Raw genomic sequence first — 21,864 nt, 5'->3', positions numbered from 1 at the left:
CCAGCTAATTTTTGTATTTTTAGTAGAGATGGAGTTTTACCATGTTGGCCAGGATGGTTTCAATCTCCTGACCTCATGATCCACCATTTCAGCCTCCCAAAGTGCTGGGATTACAGGAGTGAGCCACTGCGCCTGGCCCATAGTGATACCTTTTGAGTGTTCTTTTTGCATCCCTTTTCGATCTGCCTGTACTCTGTTGCCAGAAAGGTTGCACTCTCCTGCCAGAAAGGTTTTCCTAAACCACTGCTTTCATTGTAACATGGCTGTGATCATAAAACTCCAAAATGGCTTCCCCGGACAACATTTAAATTATTCTGCCTGATCTTCAAGTCCTAGCACAGTCTGACTTCCTAGATCTTCTCCTCTAGAAGCATCTTCCCCATCACCAGTGATAGTCATTCTTCCTTTCAATAAATGTATTCTGAGGGCCTATTAGGTGTCAGGTTTGTCTACCATGGCTTCATTGAGGTATAGCTGATGTACAATAAACTTCATTTATTTAAAGTGTTGAATTTACTGTACTGAAAAATGGAACCAGGTATGGTGGCTCACACCTATAATGTCAGCACTTTGGGAGGCTGAGGCGAGTGGATCAATTAAGCCCAGGGGTTTGAGACCAGCCTGGGAGCAACATGGTGAAACCCTGTCTCTACCAAAAAAAAAAAAAAAAAAAAAAAAGCAAAAATTAGCTGGGCATGGTGGTACATCCCTGTAGTCCTAGCTCAGCTGCTTGGGAGGCTGAGGAGGGAGGATTTGTAAGCCTGGGAGGCAGAGGTTGCAGTGAGCTGTTGTGGGGGGAAGCATTAATTTCCAGCCTGCTGTTTGCTGGTAAAAGAAGTAAAACAGCAAAAAGTTGAAGTCAGTAGTCAGGCAAGATGCTGACTTCACCAGCTTGGCCATGGCAGGGCCTGAAGGCTAAAAAAAATAACTCCCCTCTCTGTAACTGGTGCCTATGTTATCTATAAGCCTTAAAAATATTGCAAAAAAAAAAAAAAAAGTTTTTCCTGCTGCCCAAGGACCTTCCCTAAGTCACGTTGGCGCAAACCAGACTCCTCCCTACTTAAAAATGCCTCTAACATTAAATAATTTACTGCCTTTGTTCAACTTCTATAGCTCTCCCCCTTTGCCTCTTCTGGTGTGCACTACATGTAAATTAGCAAATCAATGAAGGCCAAAGACTGTAAGGTCGGCTGCCTGGCCAATGGGCAATAACACAGTTTCACCTCTGCTCCCCCTTGGGTTGTAGGTCTTTAAAAAGAAAAAAAAAAAACTGCTTTTTGGGGAGCTTGGCTTTTAAACACAAGTCAACCGATGCTCCATAGCTAGCTAAATAAAGTCTCTTCCTTCCTCACTCTGGTGTCAGCGACTCGTCCTGCAACACTGTGATTTGTGTCACTGCACTCCAGCCTGGGCAACAGAGCAAAACCCTATCTCAGGGGAAAAAAAAAAAAAAAAAGACTAGGGAGGTGGCTCAGCCTATAATCCCAGCACCACTTTGGGAGGCTAAGGCTGGTGGATCACGAGGTCAGGAGTTCAAGACCGGCCTGGGCAAGGTGGTGAAACCTGTTTCTGCTAAATATGCAAAAATTAGCTGGGCACAGTGGCAGGTGCCTGTAATCCCAGCTACTCAGGAGGCTGAGGCAGAAGAATCACTTGAATCTGGGTGGCAGAGGTTACAGTGAGCTGAGATCACACCACTGTACTCCAGCCTGAGCGATAGAGTGAGACTCAGTCTCAAAAAAAAAAAAAAGGATGGGAAACAAGTTTAGAATATACTATGTAAAACCACAGGCTAAATTGCTAAAAATGTTCCTATATCAGACCCTAGTGGACATATGGTTTCATTTCCCTTGGGTAAATGAATACCTAGGGATGGAATGGGTGAGTCACCTGGTAGGTACATGTCTAACTTTTCAAGAAACTACCAAACTATTTCCAATATGGATATACCATTGTAAAGTCTCCCTAGCAGCATATGAGAGCTCTAGATGCTCCACATTCTCACCAACACTTGGCATGCTAAGTCTTTTTAATGTAGCTGTGCTAGTGAGTGTGTTATGCTATCTCATCATGCTTTTAATTTGCATTTCTTTAATAACTAATAATAATAATAAACATCCTTTCATGTATTTATTTTATTTTTTGTTTTTTATAATTTTTAGAGATGGTTTATTTTCTGTGTTAACTTTCCTGGGCCATGGTGCCCAGAATTTTTTTTTTTTTTTTTTTTGAGACAGGGTCTGGTTCTGTTGCCCAGGTTGGAGTGCAGTGTTGGAATCTTGACTCACTGCAACCTCTGCCTCACAGGCTCAAGCCATGCCCAGCTTATTTTTGTATTTTTTGTACAGACAGGGTTTTACCATGCTGCCCAGGCTGGTCTCAAACTCCTGAGCACAAGTGATCCGCCCACCTTGGCCTCCCAAAGTGCTGGGATTACAGGCATAAGCTACCATGTCCAGCCCTGTTCACATGTTTATTAGCCATCTATAAGTCTCCTTAATAAATTGTTCAAATTTTTTGTCAGGCACTGCTTTTAAGTACTGAGGATATAAAAATGACAGATATCTGCCTCCATGGAGCTCAAAGTCTAGCAGGAAAGCCTGGATGAACAAGTAATTATAATAAAATTTGATTAAGTTTTATCACAAATGGGTACCAGAGTGTTAGGAGAGAACTGGGTGTTAGAGAGGTAGGATGGATGCTTAAGTCCAGATCTCAAGAGATGTGATGAGTCAGAAAAAGTTGTGGATCAAGAATAGTGGGGGTCCTGACAGAAGAATGAACATGTGCAAAGCCTCCCACGTAAAAGTTATATAGGGTGCTAAAATTAACTCAGTGAGGCTGGAGGCAGAGTGTAAGTAAGTGGAATAGCAGGAGTCAGAAGAAGACCTAGAGGCTAGGTAAGAGAGTTATAACTCAAGAAAAATCTAACAGCAATCAGAAATCAAAATTGGGATAGGATCAAATTGGGTTTGTGTTAGGAAGATCACTCTTACTGCCATGTGAAGAATGGACTGTGAGAGGTCAAGTGTGAACCTAGCCCAAGCCAGGTTGAGAGATGATGGAAGTCCGGAAGCAGTGGAGAAACAGGGACAGATGACTAGAATCTAGATGCTATTTATAATAAAATCAACAGGAATCAGATGTGGGGAAAAGATGGTGGAGAACAGAGGGAGAGACAAAGAATAATTCCTTGTTTCTGCTTTAGGCAACTGGCGGTACCATTTACTAAGCCAGGCAAAGCTGAAGGAGTGTGCTAGGGATGACACATTCCATTTTGGATGTGGAGTCTGAGGTGTCAATGACACATCTAAGGAGGTGTTGAGTAGGCAGTTGCATATAAATGCCTATAGCTCAGAAGATAAATTTTGGCTAAATTTAAGCTTGGGCAGAATTGACCAGAAATCTTATATAAGAACAGAGAGCCCAAGGCCTGTCCCTGAGGAACAAAAGTATTTAAGGGGCACACCTCCCTCAGTTCTACTTTTGTCCATGTTGTGCCTTCCACCACCTCCTTTCTTTTTTTTTTTTTTTTCCCTCTCTCTTCAAAGGCCATACACCTTTCTAGGGTTCCCTCAAGTCTCACTGTTTCCACGAAGGTATCATGAAATAGCCCAGCTTACACTGTGTTCAGGTTGTAACCTAACAATCTGGAATTAAAGCATGCTAAAGGAAACTGGACTGAGGATCAGATGGCCAGATTTGTTATACGTGAGCTCATCAGCAAGTAACCTAATTTGTCAAATGGGTTAACAATAGAGGTTCCAAAGGACTCAGAGGGTACAAGACCAAATGAAATAATACAGACAAAAACACTCCCCCCAAATTAAAGCACCACATTTATATAAGGTTTTTGAGCCTTTTCTTTCTTTTCTACATTTCAGTGCCTTGGTAACTGATTATCAAGGAAAAGCAGTATATACTAATTTCTCTCCACACTTCCCACATACTCACCAAGCAAAAAGCCCATGAAAAATCTGCAGCAGCCTCTGATAGCAGGAAGACATTATGTGGTACTCTGGAACTTTCACTCCTGGTCCATCAACTACATTATGGTTCTCAGCAGCTAAGCACTAAAAATAAAAATGATTTTAGGATAGTTGCTTCAGTAATTTTCCTTTTTCTCAACCAAATATGAAATCTTATATTCACTTAGTGGCTTCTAAGTCTAGGCTTCTGACCTGAAAATAGTTGTGAATGTTCTCCAGATGGTTACACATTGGGGTCAGCAGTTGAAAAACACAACGAACAATTTCTTGGGCAGATCTCAGACGGAGATGTGAGAATCCAATATTCCGGCTTCCTTTGTTCTATAATAAATTCAGAGTTATGGGTGAAGACACTGCTGGATAGCTTCTCAGAAACTAAGGGTTTGCAATGGAGTCAAGTCACCTGTGTTGCTAGGTAAGAGCAGATGGGAGAAATGAGTTGTTCATCTATGACTATATTCTGATAGAGGGATAAAAATCCTGCTCTATTTCCCAATAACTGAGAAATTGGCTTCTGAAGAGTAGGAACAGTGTTTGATTGAGACATATAGACCTATCGTAACTAATCAGATAAGGGTCATATAAAAGTAGAAATCATTTACGTTGACAAATGTAGAATAGACTCCTTATAATTGTTTTTTTTTTGAGACAAGGTTCTGCTCTGTCACGCAGGCTGGAGTGCGATGGCACTATCACAGCTCATTGCAGCCTTGAACTTCTGGGCTCAAGCAATCCTTTTACCTCAGCCTCCTGAGTAGCTGAAACCACAGGCACATGCCACCAAGCATGGCTAGTTTTGGTATTTTCTGTAGAGATGGGGTTTAACCACATTGTCCAGGCTGGTCTCAAACTCCTGAGCTCAAGCAATCCACCCACCTTGGCCTCCCAAAGTGCTGGGGTTACAGGAGTGAGCCACCATGCTCAACCTCCTTCTTATAATTGGGGGAAAAAAAAAAAAAAAAAAAAAAAGTAGAAGCCTGGGCAATATGCTGAAACTCTTCTTTACAAAAAATACAAAAATTAGCTGGGTGTGGTGGCACATGCCTGTGGTCCTAGCTACTCAGGAGGCTGACATGGGAGGATTACGTGAATCCAGGAGGTAGAGGTTGCACTGAGCCAATATTGTGCCACAGGACTCCAGCCTGGGCAACAGAGCAAAACCCTGTTTCAAAAAGAAAAAGTAGAGCTGTAGTGGGAAAATCCTACAAGCGCCAAGGCAGGAGCAAAAGGCCTCAGCCTATTTCCATGTAAATAATGAAGAAACTAACTAGAAATATAATCATAGTAATTATTAGTCATTCATATGTGATCTTAGTTATTCACATGTAATCTTAGTTATTAACAGGTGATCTTAATTCCTTTACTAATGCCTATCAGGTCGGAAGTGTGAACCTGGGGTGACATTGTGAAATGAATGACACTAAGGCAAGATGCTCTAAGCCCTCTGTCATGCCCACATAAGGGCTGCTGAAGAGTACCTTGGCTGTGTGGCAGCGCCAGCACTGTGAAAGCGCCTGCTGTTTAGCCAGCTAGGGAAGCAGATGTCCAAAATGGCTGAGACATCTCCTTCCTGGGGAAGTTTGGAGAAAACTCTGCTCCTTTAAGCTTTTGTGGTAAGGACTGATGGCTGTCAGGCACACCCACAGACATCTGGGGGCTTAACTGTCTCTATGTGATGCTGTGCTTCGGTGGTCACATTCCATGTCTATTCTTAAGTTCTACTTCTGCACCTGGTTCCTTTTGTCTTAGAAAAGATAATCAGTAATAGTAATGTAAATCTTAATGTTTTAGTTCTTTCTTGATAAGTATGGAAAAGGTGCTGATGCATTATGCTCCTTACCTCAATTCGGGTGCCAGAAATTCCTTAGTCCCTACCTGAATGACACGTGATGTACTTGACCCTATCACTGCCATGCCCTATCTACCCTGCCCCCAGTCTTCAACCACCAAGGCCCCCTGTCCTACCTACCCTACCCCGAGATTTGCAACTCAATAAAAGTGAGAGCGTCCTGCATTCAGGGCCACTACTGGTCTCCTCAATTTGGGTAGCAGTGGAACCCTGGGCCCAAACTCTCTCTTCTTTATCTCTGTGTCTTGTGTCTTTTATTTCTACACTTTCTTGTCTCCGCACCATCTGGGAGCAGCTCATGAACCCTGTAGGGCTGGACCCTACATAGAGCCAATAGTGAATACAAAGAAGAATGAATCAACTGGGTATATTAGTGTTTAAAAGCGTATACCCAAGATTTTCATATTTTATTATATGCACCACCTAGGTGCACATTTGTATACTGTATACACACCTCAAGTTCTGGCCTCTCTAGACAGCCTACTACTATACTGAGGCATGGGCCCGGGCTTAGTTTGGGAGGACAGGATTCAGGAATGTTCAGAGCATTTAGAAATACATTTCTTACGCTGGGCGCTATGGCTCATGCCTGTAATGCCAGCACTTTGGGAGGCCAAGGTGGGTGGATCACAAGGTCAGGAATTCAAGACCAGCCTGACAAACATAGTGAAACCCTGTCTCTACTAAAAATATAAAAATTAGCCAAGCATGATGGTGTGTGCCTGTAATCCAGGCTATAGAGGAGGCTGAGGCAGGAGAATGGCTTGAACCTGAGAGGTGGAGGTTGCAGTGAGCCAAGATCACACCACTGCACTCCAGCCTGGGTGACAGAGCAAGAGTCCGCATCTAAAAAACAAACAAAAAAGAAATAAGATTTCTTATTCTAGGTGCCTTTGTTTTCTGTTTCAGACTTCCTTTTTTTTTTTTTTTGAGATGGAGTCTCGCTCTACTGCCCAGAGTGGAGTGTAGTAGTGCAATCTTGGCTCACTGCACCTTCTGCCTCCCAGGTTCAAGCAATTCTCCTGCCTTAGCCTCCACAGTAGCTGGGACTACAGGCATGCGACACCATACCCAGATAACGTAATTTTTTTTTTGCAGACAGTTTCGCTCTTGTTGCCCAGGCTGGAGTGCAATGGTGCCATCTTGGCTCACCACAACCTCTGCCTCCTGGGTTCAAGCGATTCTCCTGCCTCAGCCTTCTGAGTAGTTGGGATTACAGGCAAGCATCACCACGCCCGGTTAATTTTTGTACTTTAAGTAGAGACAGGGTTTCTCCATGTTGGTCAGGTTGGTCTCGAACTCCCGACCTCAAGTAATCCACCAGGCTTGACCTCCCAAAGTGTTGGGATTACAGGTGTAAGCCACTGCGCCTGGCCATTTTTTTTTTTTTTATTTTTAGTAGAGACGGGCTTTTGCCATGTTGGCCAGGCTGGTCTCCAACTCCTGACCCCAGGTGATCCACCTGCATCGGTCTTTCAAAGTGCTAGGATTATGGGTGAGTCACTGCACTAGTACACTTTCTTTCTTTCTTTTTTTTTTTGGTACGTACTCTGTCGCTCAGACTGGAGTACAGGGGTGCAATCTCAGCTCACTGCAACCTTCACCTCCCAGTTCAAGTGATTCTCATGCCTCAGCTTCCCAAGTAGCTGGGACTACAGCCGTGCCACCACGTCTGGCTAGTTCTTTTTTATATTTTTAGTAGAGATGGGGTTTCACCATGTTGGACAGGCTAGTCTGGAACTCCTGAACTCAAGTGATCTGCCCTCCTTGGCCTCCCAAAGTGCTGGGATTACAGGCATGAGCCACCACACCTAGCCTTCAGACTTCCTTTTCAAAGCAAGATGGATATCATCTGGCAATACAGCTGCACCCATGCTATCCAGTGGCCCAAACACAATGCCAGATAAAGTGACAACTTTTTCAGCACTAATACCTCCTTTGTTTCCAAATCCACTAAGCCCAAGTCCTATGCTTCTGCCTATACTAACCTTGAGAAAGGGAATTCTCCTGGCAATAAAAGGTGTCAGCATACTCTCCAGCTTCTGGGAGAGATCTTCCAGCAAGAAAAGTAGCTCAGGGGGCCCAAGTTGCACAACTTCTGTAGCCTGTCACATGGATGAAAGGATTAGTTTCAAGAATATCCTAGTCATTTCATGTTAACTCTTTTTTTTTTTCTTTTTCATAAATGTACAGTGGCAAGATCATAGCTATTCTAGCCTTGAACTCCTGGGTTCAAGTTACTCTCCCATCTCAGCCTCCTGAGTAGCTGGCACTATAGGTGCATGCAACCATGTGCAGCTAATTTTTTTTTTTTTAAATAAGAAATGAGGTTTCACTATATTGTCCAAGCTGGTCTCAAACTCCCGGGCTCAGATGATCCTTTTGTCTCAGCCTCCAAAAGTGCCAGGATAACGGGTATGAACCAACACATCCTGGCCCAGCTGATTTTTAAATTTTATAGAGATGGGGTCTCACATTGTTGCCCAGGCTGGTTTCAAACTCCTGGGCTCAAGCAATCCTCCTGCTTTGGCCTCCCAAGGTATTGGGATTACAGACAGGCATGAGCCACCATACCTGGCTATTTCATGTTAATAGCCAGGGTGAAGAATTTTTTTTTTTTTTTTTTTAAAGACAGAGTCTCATTCTGTTACCCATGCTGGAGGGTAGTGGTACGATCTTGGCTTACTACAACCTCTGCCTCCCAGGTTCAAGCAAGTCTCCTGCCTCAGCCTCCCGAGTAGCTGGGATTACAGGTGCCCACCACCATGCCTGGCTAATTTTTGTATTTTTAGTAGAGATGGGTTTTACCATGTTGGCCAGGCTGGTCTCGAACTCCTGACCTCCGGTGATCTGCCTGTCTTGGCCTCCCAAAGTGCTGTGATTACAGGCGTGAGCCACTGTGCCCGGCTGGGTAAGTAAATTGATTTGTATTTATTTATTTACTTATTTTTGAGACAGGGTCTCGCTCTGTTCTCAGGCTGGAGTGCAATATTGTGTTCACAGCTCACTGCAGCCTCAACCTCCTGGGCTCAAGTGATGGTCCCACCTCAGCCACCCAGCTGGGGATCACAGGTATGTGTTGCCACACATGGCTACTTTTTTTTTTACTTTCTGTAGAGACAGGTCTCACTATGTTACCTAGGCTGGTTTCGAATTCCTGGGCTCAAGTGATTCTCCTGCCTTGGCCTTCCAAAGTGCTGGGATGACAGGTGTTAGCCACCATGCCTGGCCAAGAATCTGACTTTTTTTTTTTTTTTTTTTTTTTTTGAGACGGAGTTTCGCTCTTGTTACCCAGGCTGGAGTGCAATGGTGCGATCTCGGCTCACCGCAACCTCCGCTTCCTGGGTTCAGGCAATTCCCCTGCCTCAGCCTCCTGAGTAGTTGGGATTACAGGCACGCGCCACCATGCCCAGCTAATTTTTTGTATTTTTAGTAGAGACGGGGTTTCACCGTGTTGACCAGGATGGTCTCGATCTCTTGACCTCGTGATCCACCCGCCTCGGCCTCCCAAAGTGCTGGGATTACAGGCGTGAGCCACCGCGCCCGGCCTAGAAGACATACTTTTTCTCTATTCCTCTGTATACCTTTCCAACTGTGGATCTAAGATGCATTTCCTAAATATCCTGTGATTAAAAAAATGAGTTTGAAAGTCACCTGCAGGGTTTAGAAAAAAAAAAAAAAAAAAAAGACGAATTCAAGGGAATTTCACTTTTCTCTATTAAATAATTCTTTCATACTTCTTTTCCTCTAATGGTCTGCTACTATTAACTCTGGGCAGGATCCCAGAGTGATCCCAGTGTAATAACTATATTACACTGCCAGGAGGAGAATGGGTGAAATACGGTCTCACTGTAAACTGTTCACTCAATACACATTTATGTGGAATCTCCTAAGGGCGAGATGATGTAGAAAGACAAAAAAAAAAAAAAAAAAAAGATATTATTTCTGCTCTGAAGGTACCTACATTTGTGTAAATTTCAGGTAAAAATCAATGCTATTTCAAGTTCTCTTAACCTGGAGAAATTCTACTCTGATGAAATCCCATCTCAAAGTTTACTTTTTCTGTGAAAATGTTCTCTACTCCCAACTTCAATATAAATATCATTCTCTCACTAAAGTTTCACTAGTCCTTCGTTCAGACCATTAATACGGCATCAATAAAGAAGGTACTGCTAGCTGTTTCTACTTCTTTGATTAGATTATAAGCTATTTGAAGGCAAGGATCATGCGCTATGTACTACTGAATTGCAAGTGCCTTGATTAGTGGCAAACACAAAATAGGACTCAGCAAGCATCTTTCAGATGCTGAACAAATGTCATGAAAAAGGAAAAAGGGAATTGACCTCTAAAAACCAGAAGAGTGCTCCTCTGCAAAAATAATCAAAGTAGCTTATTTTTCATTTTATTTTTTTGAGACGGAGTCTTGCTCTGTCACCAGGCTGGAGTGCAGTGGTATGATTCTGGCTCACTGCAAACTCCGCCTCCTGGGTTCAAGTGATTCTCCTGCCTTAGCCTCCTGAGTATCTGGGATTACAGGTGTGCGCCACCACACTCAGCTAATTTTTTTTTGCATTTTTAGTAGAGATGGGGTATCGCCATGTTGGCCAGGATGGTCTCCATCTCTTGACTTCGTGATCTCCTTGCCTCAGCCTCCTGAAGTGGTAGGATCACAGGCGTGAGTCACCGCGCCTGGCCAGCTTATTAGCAGCAGTAGTAGTAGTAACCTAAACGTAAGTATCACACCATTGGCATGATATTTTATGTCTAACACATTATTAAAAACCTTATGACTTATAAACACCAGTATGCTGAGGATGATTATTCATCGTTACTTTCACATACAAAGGCTTGTAAAGCCAGTCTAACTTCTCCCCTCAGTGTCACAGTGTTCTTTTTGAAATAAGAATAGAACTGAGGAACTCTCTGAAAGAAGATTAAGTTTTGCGATCCCAGCCTGTCACTTACTTCAGTGTGCATTTCAGTATCTAAGATGAATTTGGTCACAAGTCCACAATGTAGAATAGAGAAGACCTCAATGTCCAGCTCTCGAAAAAAGGCATGGTAACTATGTAATAACAATGATGTCTTTTCTTCCTTCCCTGTGATCTCCTGCAGAGAAGTCACAGCAACAAAGAGAATAAATAATATATTAATCGAATTTTAATAAAAATTTTAAAGTGCAAATATGCATTTATTTAATGCAAAAAATTACATTTTCATTATGACAACTCCCTCTAGCCCAAGTCCCTAAATATTCCCAAGACAGAGCACCTAATTTAAGATGCAGATACAAGTCACACATCAAGATCCTTAGCTGGTTTCTTTTTAGGAATGATCTACTAAGCAAATCAAGGCATTAAGGTCTAACATAGAAAACTATGAGCTTAGGGGCCAGAATGATCTGGCTTCAAATCCTAGCTCGAGCACTTGTTAACTGTGTGACTTCAGGCAAGTCACTTGCCCTCCATGGGTCTTAGTTTCCTCATTTATTAAATGTGTTATTAATATTAAACTTGGGCCCTTAGGAGGATTAAAGAAACTATGCCTAATAAATATACAATAAATGGTAGCTGATAAACAGAAATAATTGGGATTAATGTGGTCCAGGCAATTTTACAAACACATGAAACTCATTCTGTAAACACTACAAATGTAAAGTAAAAGGCCACTACTGTTAATCAAATACTTCAAGAGAGAATTCAATGTACTGCTGGGGTACAAAAAAGGGAGTGAAACAGTCAAGAGAATAATTAAAAAAGACAGTCAACAGTGTGTGGCAGGAATAAGGACCTAGAGTCTAATCCAAACTTTGCTACTAAGGAGATTATTCTAAGGCCTAAGAAAGTTTTGCCTCGCTGTTTTTCTTTGTAAAATAAAGAGAATAAAGCTGGGTTTCTGTTAATCACACTGGGATGTCACAAACGTCATAAACACCCATCATTCCAATACCTTGTTTAGCTGGCCTCTATGTAATGGCGTAGGGTCACATTCTGCATTTTTCTCTTCTGAAAATGTGTCAGAGGAGGATGTCTTGCTGCCATCTTCTTTTTGTTTCCTTTCTTTTACATTAAAAAGAGAAAAGTGACTCAAGTAATTAATAATCATGTTTGCCAAATATCATTGCCCTCAGAAAGCAACCTGTTGGAAACTGCCTAGAGGTAGAAGAGATAATTTTATAACTCTAAACTACAGTGTATTTATAAATCTAATAAAGAGTGGGTTCAATTATACAATTGCTCTAATTATTGATGCCATGATACACATAACTTTTAGGCTAATTCAGTGCAGCTCATTTAGGGACACAAGACAAGAGGAAAAGAACACACTTACCTATTTTTCCTTTCTTTCTGATTTTTGCTGAAACAGCAGTACCAGTATGAGGTGTTATATCTAAAGTTTCCACATCAAAGTTTCCAAGAGGAGGGACATAGTCTGGGGTGACTGAAACAGAGAGCAGGCTGAAGCTCAATGTGTACCAATTACACACCACCATTAGACTTGAAATTCAGTCACTCGATTGGCTAAAAACTAGTTTCCAAAATTACCAAGTGTGACTGAATGCTTATGACATATCCAAGTCATCTGACATTGTTTTGGCATAGCAAATTGGCCAGAGATAACACAGAAATATCATATTAATTATGATAAATTATCATAAAACCATTCTAAATAATGATACATAACTACCAAAAAGATAAGGACTAAAACAAACATTTAAAATTTAAATGGTGGCCAGGTAGGGTGGCACATGACTGCAATCCCAAGCACTTTGGGAGGCTGAGGTGCACGGATCACCTGAGGTCAGGAATTCGCGACCAACCTGGCCAATGTAGTGAAACCCTGTCTCTACCAAAAATACAAAAATTAGCTGGGTGTGGTGGTGGGTGCCTGTAATCCCAGCTAGTTGGGAGGCTGAGGCAGGAGAATTGCTTGAACCCAGGAGACAGAGGTTGTAGTAAGCAAAGATCACACCACCGTACTCTAGCCTGGGCAACAAAGAGAGACTCTGTCTCCAAAACAAAAAAAAGTAAAGGTGTATATATTTATGGGGTACATGAGCTATATTTTGATACAGGTATACAATGCATAATAATCACATGAGGGTAAATGGGTATCCATCACCTCAAGCATTTATCCTTTCTTTGTCTTACTAACAACAATTATACTATTTTAGTTATTTTAAAATGTATAGTAAGTAATTGTTCACTGTAGTCAACCTGTTGTGCTACCAAAAACTAGATCTTGGCCAGGTGCACTAGCTCATGCCTGTGATCCCAGCACTCTGGGAGGCTGAGGCAGTTGGATCACTTGTGGTCAGGAGTTTAAGACCAGCCTGGCCGACATGATAAAACCCTGTCTCTACTAAAAGTACAAAAATTAGCTGAGTGTGGTGGTGCACAACCCTAGTCCCAGCTACTTGGAAGGCTGAGGCAGGAGAATTGCTTGAACCCAGGAAGTGGAGGTTGCAGTAAGCTGAGATTGTGCCACTGCATTCCACCTTGGGTGACAAAGCGAGGCTCCATTTCAAAAAAACAAAAACAGAACTAGATCTTATTCATTCTCTCTAACTACATTTTTGTACCCATTAACCACCCCCATTTCTCCTAGTCCCCAGTCACCATTACCCTTCCCAGCCTCTGGTAACCATCCTTCTACTCTATCTCCATGAGTTTAATTATTTTAATTTTCAGCTCCCCCATATATGTGAAAATATGTTGTGCCTGGCCTATTTCACTTTTTTTTTTTTGAGACAGAGTTTCACTCTTGTTACCCAGGCTGGAGTGCAATGGCGTGATCTCGGCTCACCGCAACCTCCGCCTCCTGGGTTCAGGCAATTCTCCTGCTTCAACCTCTTGAGTAGCTGGGATTACAGGCACATGCCACCATGCCCAGCTAATTTTTGTATTTTTAGTAGAGACGGGGTTTCACCATATTGACCAGGATGGTCTTGATCTCTTGACCTCGTGATCCACCCGCCTCGGCCTCCCAAAGTGCTGGGATTACAGGCTTGAGCCACCGCGCCTGGCCGGCCTATTTCACTTAACACAATGTCCTCCAGTTCCATCTGTATTGCTGCAGACAACAGGATCTCATTCTTTTTATGGCTGAATAGTACTCCATTGTGTATATGTACATTTTATCCATTCACCAGCTGATGGACATTTAGGTTGCTTCCAAAACTTGGCTATTGTGAATAGTGCTGCAATAAACATGAAGTGCCGATATCTCCTTGGTATACTGATTTCCTTTCTACCAGTGGCATTCCTGGATCATATGGTGGTTCTATTTTTAGTTTTCTGAGGAACCAAACTGTTCTCCAGAGTGCTTATACTAATTTACATTCCCACTAATAGTGTACAAAGCTTCTTTTCTCCATATTCTCACTAGCATCTGTTATTGCTTGTCTTTTGGATAAAAGTCATTCTAATGTTGGGCACCTTTTCATGTATCCACCATTTGTATGTCTTCTTTTGAGAAATGTCTATTCAGGCCTTTTGCCCGTTTTTCAATCAGAATAAATGTTTTTCCTATACTTGTATATTCCAGTTATTAATCCCTTATCAGAGAGTTTGCAAATATTTTCTCCCATTCTGTGGGTTGTTGCTTCACTTTGGTGTTCCTTTGCTATGCAGAGGAGAGAAACTCCACTTTTTTTTTTTGAGATGGAGTTTTGCTCTTGTTGCCCAGGCTGGAGTGCAATGGCATGATCTTGGCTCATTGCAACCTCTACCTCCCGGGTTCAAGCCATTCTCCTGCCTCAGCCTCCCGAGTAGCTATGATTACAGGTGTGCGCCACCACACTTGACTAATTTTTGTTTTTAGTAGAGATGGGGTTTCACCACCTTGGCCAGGATGGTCTTGAACTTCTGATATCTGATGATCCACTCACCTCGGCCTCCCAAAGTGCTGGGACTACAGGCATAACCCACCACACCCAGCTGAAACTTAACTTTTTAACTTAATGTGATGCCATTTGTCCATTTTTGCTTTGGTTGCCTGTGCAGTTCCTCAAGAAATCTCTGCCCAGTCTAATGTCCTAAAGAGTTTTCTGAATGTTATTGTCGTTAGTAGTTTCATAATTTGAAGTCTTAGATTTAAGTCTGTAATTCAATTTGATTTTTGCGTAAGCAAGAGATAGGGGTCTAGTTTCACTCTTCTGCATATGGATACCCAGTTTTCCCAACACCATTTATTGAAGAGAGTGTCTTTCCCCACTGTACATTCTTGACACCTTTGCTGAGAATGAGTTCACTGTAGATGTATGAATTTATTTATGGGCTCTCTTCTGTTCCATTGGTCTATGCATCTGTTTTTACATCAGCACCATGCTGTTTTGGTTACTACAGCTCTGTAGTATAACCTGAAGTCAGGTAATGAGATTCTTCCAGTTTCATTCATTTTACTCTGGGGAGCTTTGGCTATTCTGGGTCTTCTGTAGTTCTGTATAAATTTTAGGATTTTTTTTCTATTTCCATGAAGAATATCATTGGTATTTTGATAGGGATTGCCTTGAATCTGTAGATTGTGTTGGGTTATTATTCTAATCCATGACCATGAAGTATCTTCCTTTTTTGTGTGTGTTCTTCAATTTCTTCCATCAATGTTTCAGTTTTCATTGTAGAGATCTTTTACTTCTTTGGTTAAGTTTATTTCTAGATATTTTATTTGTAGCTATTGTAAATGGATTATTTTGATTTATTTTTCAGATTGTTAGCTGTTGGCATACAGAAACGCTACTCATTTTTATATGTTGATATTGTATCTTGCAATTTTACTGAATTTATCTAATAGTTTCTTGGTGGAATCTTTATGCTTTTCCAAATATAAGATCATACCATCTGCAAACAAGGATAATTTAATATCTTCCTTTCCTATGTGGATGCCTTTTATTCCTTCTCTTGTCTGATTGTTCTAGCTAGGACTTCCAATACTATGTTGTATAATAGTGGTTTTATATAAGTGGGTATCTTTGTTTTGTTCCATATCTTAGAGAAAAGGCTTTCAGTTTTTCTCTGTTCAGTTTAATAGTAACTATGGATCTGCCACACACAGTTTTTGTAGTGTTGAGGTGTGTTCCTTCTATATACAGTTTTTTTTTTTTTATGATCAAGGGATGCTGAGTTTTATAAAAAAAATTTTAAGCATCAGTTTGAATATTACATGGTTTTTGTCCTTCATTCTGTTGATATGATGTATCACGTTGATTTACATATGTTGAATAATCTTTGAATTATTGTATGTTGAATTTATGTTGAATGTATGTTGAATATATGTTGAATGTATGTTGAATGTATGTTGAATTTATCCCTGGGATAAATCATCCCATTTGGTCATGATGAACGATCTTTTTCTTTTTTTGAGAGCCTCACTCTGTCATCCAGGCTTTGAGTGCACTGGCATGACCTTGGCTCACTGCAACCTCTGCCTCCTAGGTTCAAGCAATTCTGCTGTCTCAGCCTCCCAAGTAACTGGGATTACAGGTGTCCACCACCAAGCCTGGTTAATTTTTGTATTTGTAATACAGATGGAGTTTCACCATATTGGCCAGGCTGGTCTCAAATATCTGACGTCAAATGATTTGCCCGCCTTAGCCTCCCAAAGTGCTGGGATTACAGGCATGAGCCACCACGCCCCGCTGATCTTTTTACTGTGTTGCTGAATTAAGCTTGCTAGTATTTTGTTAGGATTTTTGTATCAATATTCAGCAGGGATACTGGCCTGTAGTTTTGTTTTTGTGATGTGTCTTTGTTTGGTTCTGGTATCAGGGAAAGCTAAGTGCTTTATCACCTCACTACTGGCCTAGCAGTACTATGAGTATAGGACACTTCCCTTACCTGCCAAGTACTTTTCCAGGATTATTTGCAGTTCTACAATGTGCTTTAACCGGGTAAGCACCTTCCCCTTCATCTCAGGTGATCTTTCCTGGCAGAAAGCATTCACAATCTGCAAAGAACAAATTACATTCTTATACTTCCAAATGTTCAGATATTAACCTTGTTTGTATTATTAATCCAGAGCTGAGAGATGTCTATGAACAGCAGGATCTTTTGAGTTTAGTCTGTAATAGAAGTGTCCTCAGCAAGGTGGTATAAAGAAATCTCTGGGCCAAAAACAGGAGATTCAGTCAGGCATGGTGGCTCACTCCTGTAATCCCAGCACTTTGGGTGGCCGAGGCAGGAGGATCACTTGAGGCCAGGAGCTAGAGACTAGTTTGGCCAACATGGCAAAAGCCCATCTCTACCAAAAATACAAAAATTAGCCAGATATGGTGGCACAAGTCTGTAATCCAAGCTACTCGGGAGGCTGAGGCACGAGAATTGCTTGAACCTGGGAGGTGGAGGTTGCAGAGAGCTAAGATTGTGCAGGGGGTAAGACAAAAAGACTCCTTCTAAAAAAAAAAAAAAAGGAGATCCTAGTTTTACTTATTACTAGTTATGTTACAAGGTGGAATAGCCAGAGAGCACACACTTTAATGAAACAAGTTCTATTCTGCTACTTATTAGCTATGTGACCTTGGCTGAGTCTTTAAGCTTTCTAAGTATTTCTTCAGAAAAAAATGAGTCCAGCACTTGGTATAGTGAAAGTACTTAAAACTTTTTAATGACTTTGAACGCCCTATACTTGAAATTCAGTATGTGTAAATTGAGGGCAATACCTATCCTGCCCACATCATAACAGAGCTGTGGTAATCAAAGAAGCTCATTCAAATGCACAAACATTCCTGAAATAATATGTAAGGGGAAGGCAGTGAGATAGAGATGTAAGATGTTGCCATCATTGCCATTATCATTAAACAGAAATATGTTCTAATAGGAGGGAAACTACCACCACAGTAAAATCAAAACAGTAAGCACATGCCTGTGCTAGGATGACCAGTAGTTTTACAGTGGAGAAGGTGAGGTCATTCTAGGCAGAAGGCGGCTTGGAGAAAATAAAGCATAGGCAATGTGAAGTGAATTCTAAGTTTCTGATTTGGCTACATAAGGAGGTATATCTAATTGGGGGGTGGTGGGACATAACAGAGAAACACACAGGGGTTAGTGCTAGGTGGAGACTGTTAGGGAGTCTTGCAGGAACCAAAAAAATAATTTTGAGAAAAACTATGGAGAATAAATGAAACATCTTATTAACTCTGCTCACCTCTCGGAACCAGTTGAGAGTGAGAAATATGAGAGAACACATGAATGAACGCTCTTTAGAAGACATGGACTCCAACCTCTCTCCAGGCTCCAGGTCAGTTAGGAATATAGGACAATCTGAGAGAGAACAAACATTTCCAACTACCTTTAATTCAAGCCAATAAAATCTGGAAGCTACCTCTAGAGCTAGCTCTCCTTGCTACTTACTTTCCCCTTTAACTCATATTTGAAGGCCCAGATCTGATTAAAATATCTGCATATCATATAGCAACCAACAAACATAATTAGAAAGTTTTTGCAACAATTGATTTGTTAACATAATGGGATTCTGTATGTACTATTTTGTCTTTGGAATTCCAATGCTAAACTACTCTGCTGAAGTTAGAAAATTCCTCCCCACATATACCATGTATTGATCTGCCCTTTCCCTAAGTTTACCAAAGAGTATAAAGAAGCAAGATCTGATGACTTCATCCTATACCTAGTAGACCATCAATCTCCTCCAAGCTTCCATTATGTTGTCTCTCCACACAAAGTCTCAGTAACCGGAAATAGGGAGCCAGGCACAGTGGAGACACCAACCTAAAAAGGAAAAATCAATTTCTAGACCACACTTCGTAGGTATATTACTCCACACACATAGGGAGTGCAACTTTTTCTTTTGAGACAGTCTTGCTCTGTCACCCAGGCTGGAGTGCAGTGGCACGATCTCAGCTCACTACAACCTCTGCTTTCTGGATTCAAGCAATTTTCCTGCCTCAGCCTCCTGAGTAGCTGAGATTATAGGCAGATACCACCATGCCCCGCTAATTTTTGTATTTTTAGTAGAGATGGGGTTTCGCCATGTTGGCTAGGCTGGCCTCGAACTCCTGGCCTCAAGTGATTCACCCAGAACTTAATGGATGCTCCATTAAGAAAATAAATATAATGAGCTGAATTGTAGGAAGGCAGAGGTATGAGGAATGAAAGTCCATGTGTTAGGAGAACCAGAAATAAGATAAAGAGAAGGTTAAGAGAGGCAGAGGTAGCCAAGGATGTTCAAGGGGGGGAAAGAATAAGAAACAGAAGAGAAAGTAGTCTCAGAATATTTGTTGGCTCACACAAGGTACTATAAATCTCAAGCCAAGGATCCAGAAAAAAACAAGGAATCTCCCTCATTCTCCCTAACCTCTCCAAATACCATTTGTCCCCAGAGAAGCTTTTTGACTCAAGTTCCTCACATATTGATGAAAGAACTGTGGAATTCCCTGTGAACATTCAAAACACTAACAGGTTTAGAAAAGAAAAACTATACTGACTTTTGGCCTGATTCTTGTGAAGTCACTGGACCTCCATCTTTTGCAAACTCCTGAGAGAACAGCAGCGGCAGGAGGTTTATGGCAATCCCATCCTGAGTGTCGTATTCTTCCAGTCCGTACAGAGCTTTCACAGGGAATGGAAAATCACTGTGGAGAAAAACCAGAATTTGATGCTGCAGCTCAGGAATACACAAGGCTATGGGAGAAACCACTAGAGCAAACCAATTTCAAACACAACTATCATGGGGAGAAATTAGAAACAGAAGAACAGTGAACCTTTTAGGAATTTTGGAACTAAGGGTGCAGGGGTGCTGGGGTTGGGAGGAAAGAACCTGTGGGAGTGGGTAGCTGTGGGTGAGGTCAAGGGTATTCTAAAGTTTGTATCAGCTACTGACAGAATGTAACTTCCCCAGTACAAACAAGCCAGCAGGTAAACAATACCTACCCTTCCGGAACAACACTGATGTCCACTACGAAGGCATCTTGGAAATCATTACAGATGGTATGCCCAACCCATTCCTTCAAGAAGCAAACAAACAAAAAAGGCAGTGGAGGGTGTACTTGCTGTAGAGCCCCATATAAATCACTGTTAACCTAAGTCTCAGTTCCCTCATTTCTAAAAAGGAAGTAACTATTATTGTGAAACAGAAAAGAGAGAATGCATAAAAAACACTTGCACAAGGCTCTGGCTCTGTTCTCATAGAACAGAGCTCTCAGACAGATGGTAGCCATCATCATTAACAACCTCAATCTCTTCTTTACTATTGTTTTTGTTACTAAGTGAAGGAGGCCTCAGAGAAGAGCCCTGAGGCAGGGTAGGGCAGAATAGCCTTTCCCAATTAGAATTTAGAAGAGCTCTCACAGGATGATCTCTCTATTTTTGCACTGGAGAGAGAGAAAGACTTGAAGAATATAGTAAAGCGGGCTCTCATGCTTTATTGCTTTAAGACAATTGGCTTTACCAGGGCTTTTGGATCCAGCTTTTCTCGTTGGATCAGGTTGGCAAATTCATCATAGTAAAGTGCAGAGGCCTGAGGAGACTGCTCACTGCAGGAATGAACCAACTGCAACAAGGAGGTCACCTGGAGCAAAGAGGAAGAATGGTTTAAACCTTGGGCTGCCAATCCTTCCTAAACTCCATTCGCCCCATTCAAGGCTAAGTTTCTCACTTTCTGATTTTACTGGCAAAGCTCTATTTCTCACTTGAAGTTTTCCTGAACGTCCTGACCAGTATGTCTCTTTTCAATATCATCGCTTTCCAATCTGTCAGACACTGCAGCCAGATTAATTTTTCTAAAGCAAAGCTTTGATTCAACCATTTCCATGCCAAGAAATCCTGAAGAAATACCTCTGCCTGAAGAATGAAATAAAAATATATTGCTTTGCATTCAAGGCCCTGTTTTCTCTCTCAACTAGCTTTTTCTTTTTTTCTTTTGAGATGGAGTCTTGCTCTGTTGTCCAGGCTGGAGTATAGTGGGGTGATCTTGGCTCACAGCAATCTATGCTTCCTGGGTTCAAGCAATTCTCCTGCCCCAGCCTCCTGAGTAGTTGGGACTACAGGCACCTGCCACCATGCCCAGCTAATTTTTTTGTACTTTTATTAGAGACAGGATTTCACCATGTTAGCCAGGCTGGTCTCAAACTCCTGACCCCAAGTGATCTTCCTGCCTCACCCTCCCAAAGTGCGAGGATTACAGGCTGAGCCACCATGCCCTGCCTAAACTAGCTTTATATCCTACTTTCCAACTATACACTTATTTGTCCCCATGCTCAACCAAAGTGTTATTCCATAAGCATGGCAAATCTTCCTTGCTAAGACTTCATAATTTAATTAGAGAGATTAAATGGATATAGAAATAAATGTAATGGGGCTGGGCGAGGTGGCTCACGCCTATAATCCCAGTACTTTGGGAGGCTGAAGTGGGCAGATTGCCTTAGATCAGGAGTTCAAGACCAGCCTGGCCAGCATGGCGAAACCCCGATATGGTTAAACTCCGTCTCTACTAAAAATACAAAAATAGCTGGGCATGGTGGCGCAAGCCTATAATCCCAGCTACTTGGGAACCTGTGGCAGGAGAAACACTTGAACCCAGGAGGCATCACTGCACTCCGGCCTGGGCGACAGAGTTGAGATCTGGGCTCAAAATAAATAAATAAACATAAAAGAAGTTCAGGAAAACTTCTTTTTCAAAAGAAGCACTTTCTGGTGAACTGACAGTGACTAGAAGCAATTCCTCAGTTACTCATTAACATATCCAATTACATTATAAGAACTTGGCAGGGCGCCGAGGCTCATGCCTGTAATCCCAGCACTTTGGGATGCTGAGGCAGGTGGATCACTTGAGGTCAGGAGTTTGAGACCAGCCTAGCCAACATGGTGAAACCCCGTCTCTACCAAAAATATAAAAAATTAGCCAGATGTGGTGGTCAGTGCCTGTAATCACAGCTACTCTGGAGGCTGAGGCAGGAGAATCACTTGAACCTGGAAGGTGGAGGTTGCAGTGAGCCGAGATCTTGCCATGCACTCCAGAGTCTGGGCGACATGGCAAAACTGTCTCAAAAAAAAAAAAAAAAAAAAAAAAAAAAAA

At 41.8% G+C, this 21,864-nt stretch overlaps 2 protein-coding genes across 14 annotated transcripts in view; one reads left to right on the top strand and one right to left on the bottom strand.

The window, feature by feature from the left end:
• FANCD2OS (FANCD2 opposite strand) overlaps positions 1 to 4,097 on the top strand; it is a 27,295-nt gene extending 23,198 nt beyond the window's left edge. The window contains exon 3 of the mRNA XM_032270650.1: positions 3,885 to 4,097. The gene's annotated coding sequence lies outside the window, so the exon portion shown is untranslated. The remainder of the gene's footprint in view (positions 1 to 3,884) is intronic.
• The window catches only part of FANCD2 (FA complementation group D2), a 65,555-nt gene that overhangs the window by 16,578 nt on the left and 27,113 nt on the right, over positions 1 to 21,864 (bottom strand). For 12 of the 13 annotated variants that reach the window (XM_032270644.1, XM_032270637.1, XM_032270638.1 and 9 more), the window contains 12 exons: positions 20,239 to 20,358; positions 19,722 to 19,795; positions 19,277 to 19,423; positions 18,460 to 18,560; positions 17,980 to 18,095; positions 16,674 to 16,782; positions 12,169 to 12,279; positions 11,788 to 11,897; positions 10,804 to 10,947; positions 7,827 to 7,943; positions 4,182 to 4,310; positions 3,955 to 4,073 (listed from right to left, as the gene is read on the bottom strand). In XM_032270644.1, the coding sequence (XP_032126535.1) occupies positions 3,955 to 4,073; positions 4,182 to 4,310; positions 7,827 to 7,943; positions 10,804 to 10,947; positions 11,788 to 11,897; positions 12,169 to 12,279; positions 16,674 to 16,782; positions 17,980 to 18,095; positions 18,460 to 18,560; positions 19,277 to 19,423; positions 19,722 to 19,795; positions 20,239 to 20,358 (1,397 nt within the window). The remainder of the gene's footprint in view (positions 1 to 3,954; positions 4,074 to 4,181; positions 4,311 to 7,826; positions 7,944 to 10,803; positions 10,948 to 11,787; positions 11,898 to 12,168; positions 12,280 to 16,673; positions 16,783 to 17,979; positions 18,096 to 18,459; positions 18,561 to 19,276; positions 19,424 to 19,721; positions 19,796 to 20,238; positions 20,359 to 21,864) is intronic. The other variant, XM_032270642.1, reaches the window with a different exon arrangement.

This window comes from Sapajus apella, unplaced genomic scaffold, assembly GCF_009761245.1.
Source record: "Sapajus apella isolate SASKATOON/1434 unplaced genomic scaffold, GSC_monkey_1.0 scaffold213, whole genome shotgun sequence".
NCBI classification, from domain to species: domain Eukaryota; kingdom Metazoa; phylum Chordata; class Mammalia; order Primates; family Cebidae; genus Sapajus; species Sapajus apella.
This window is presented reverse-complemented; position numbering and strand designations above follow the sequence as displayed.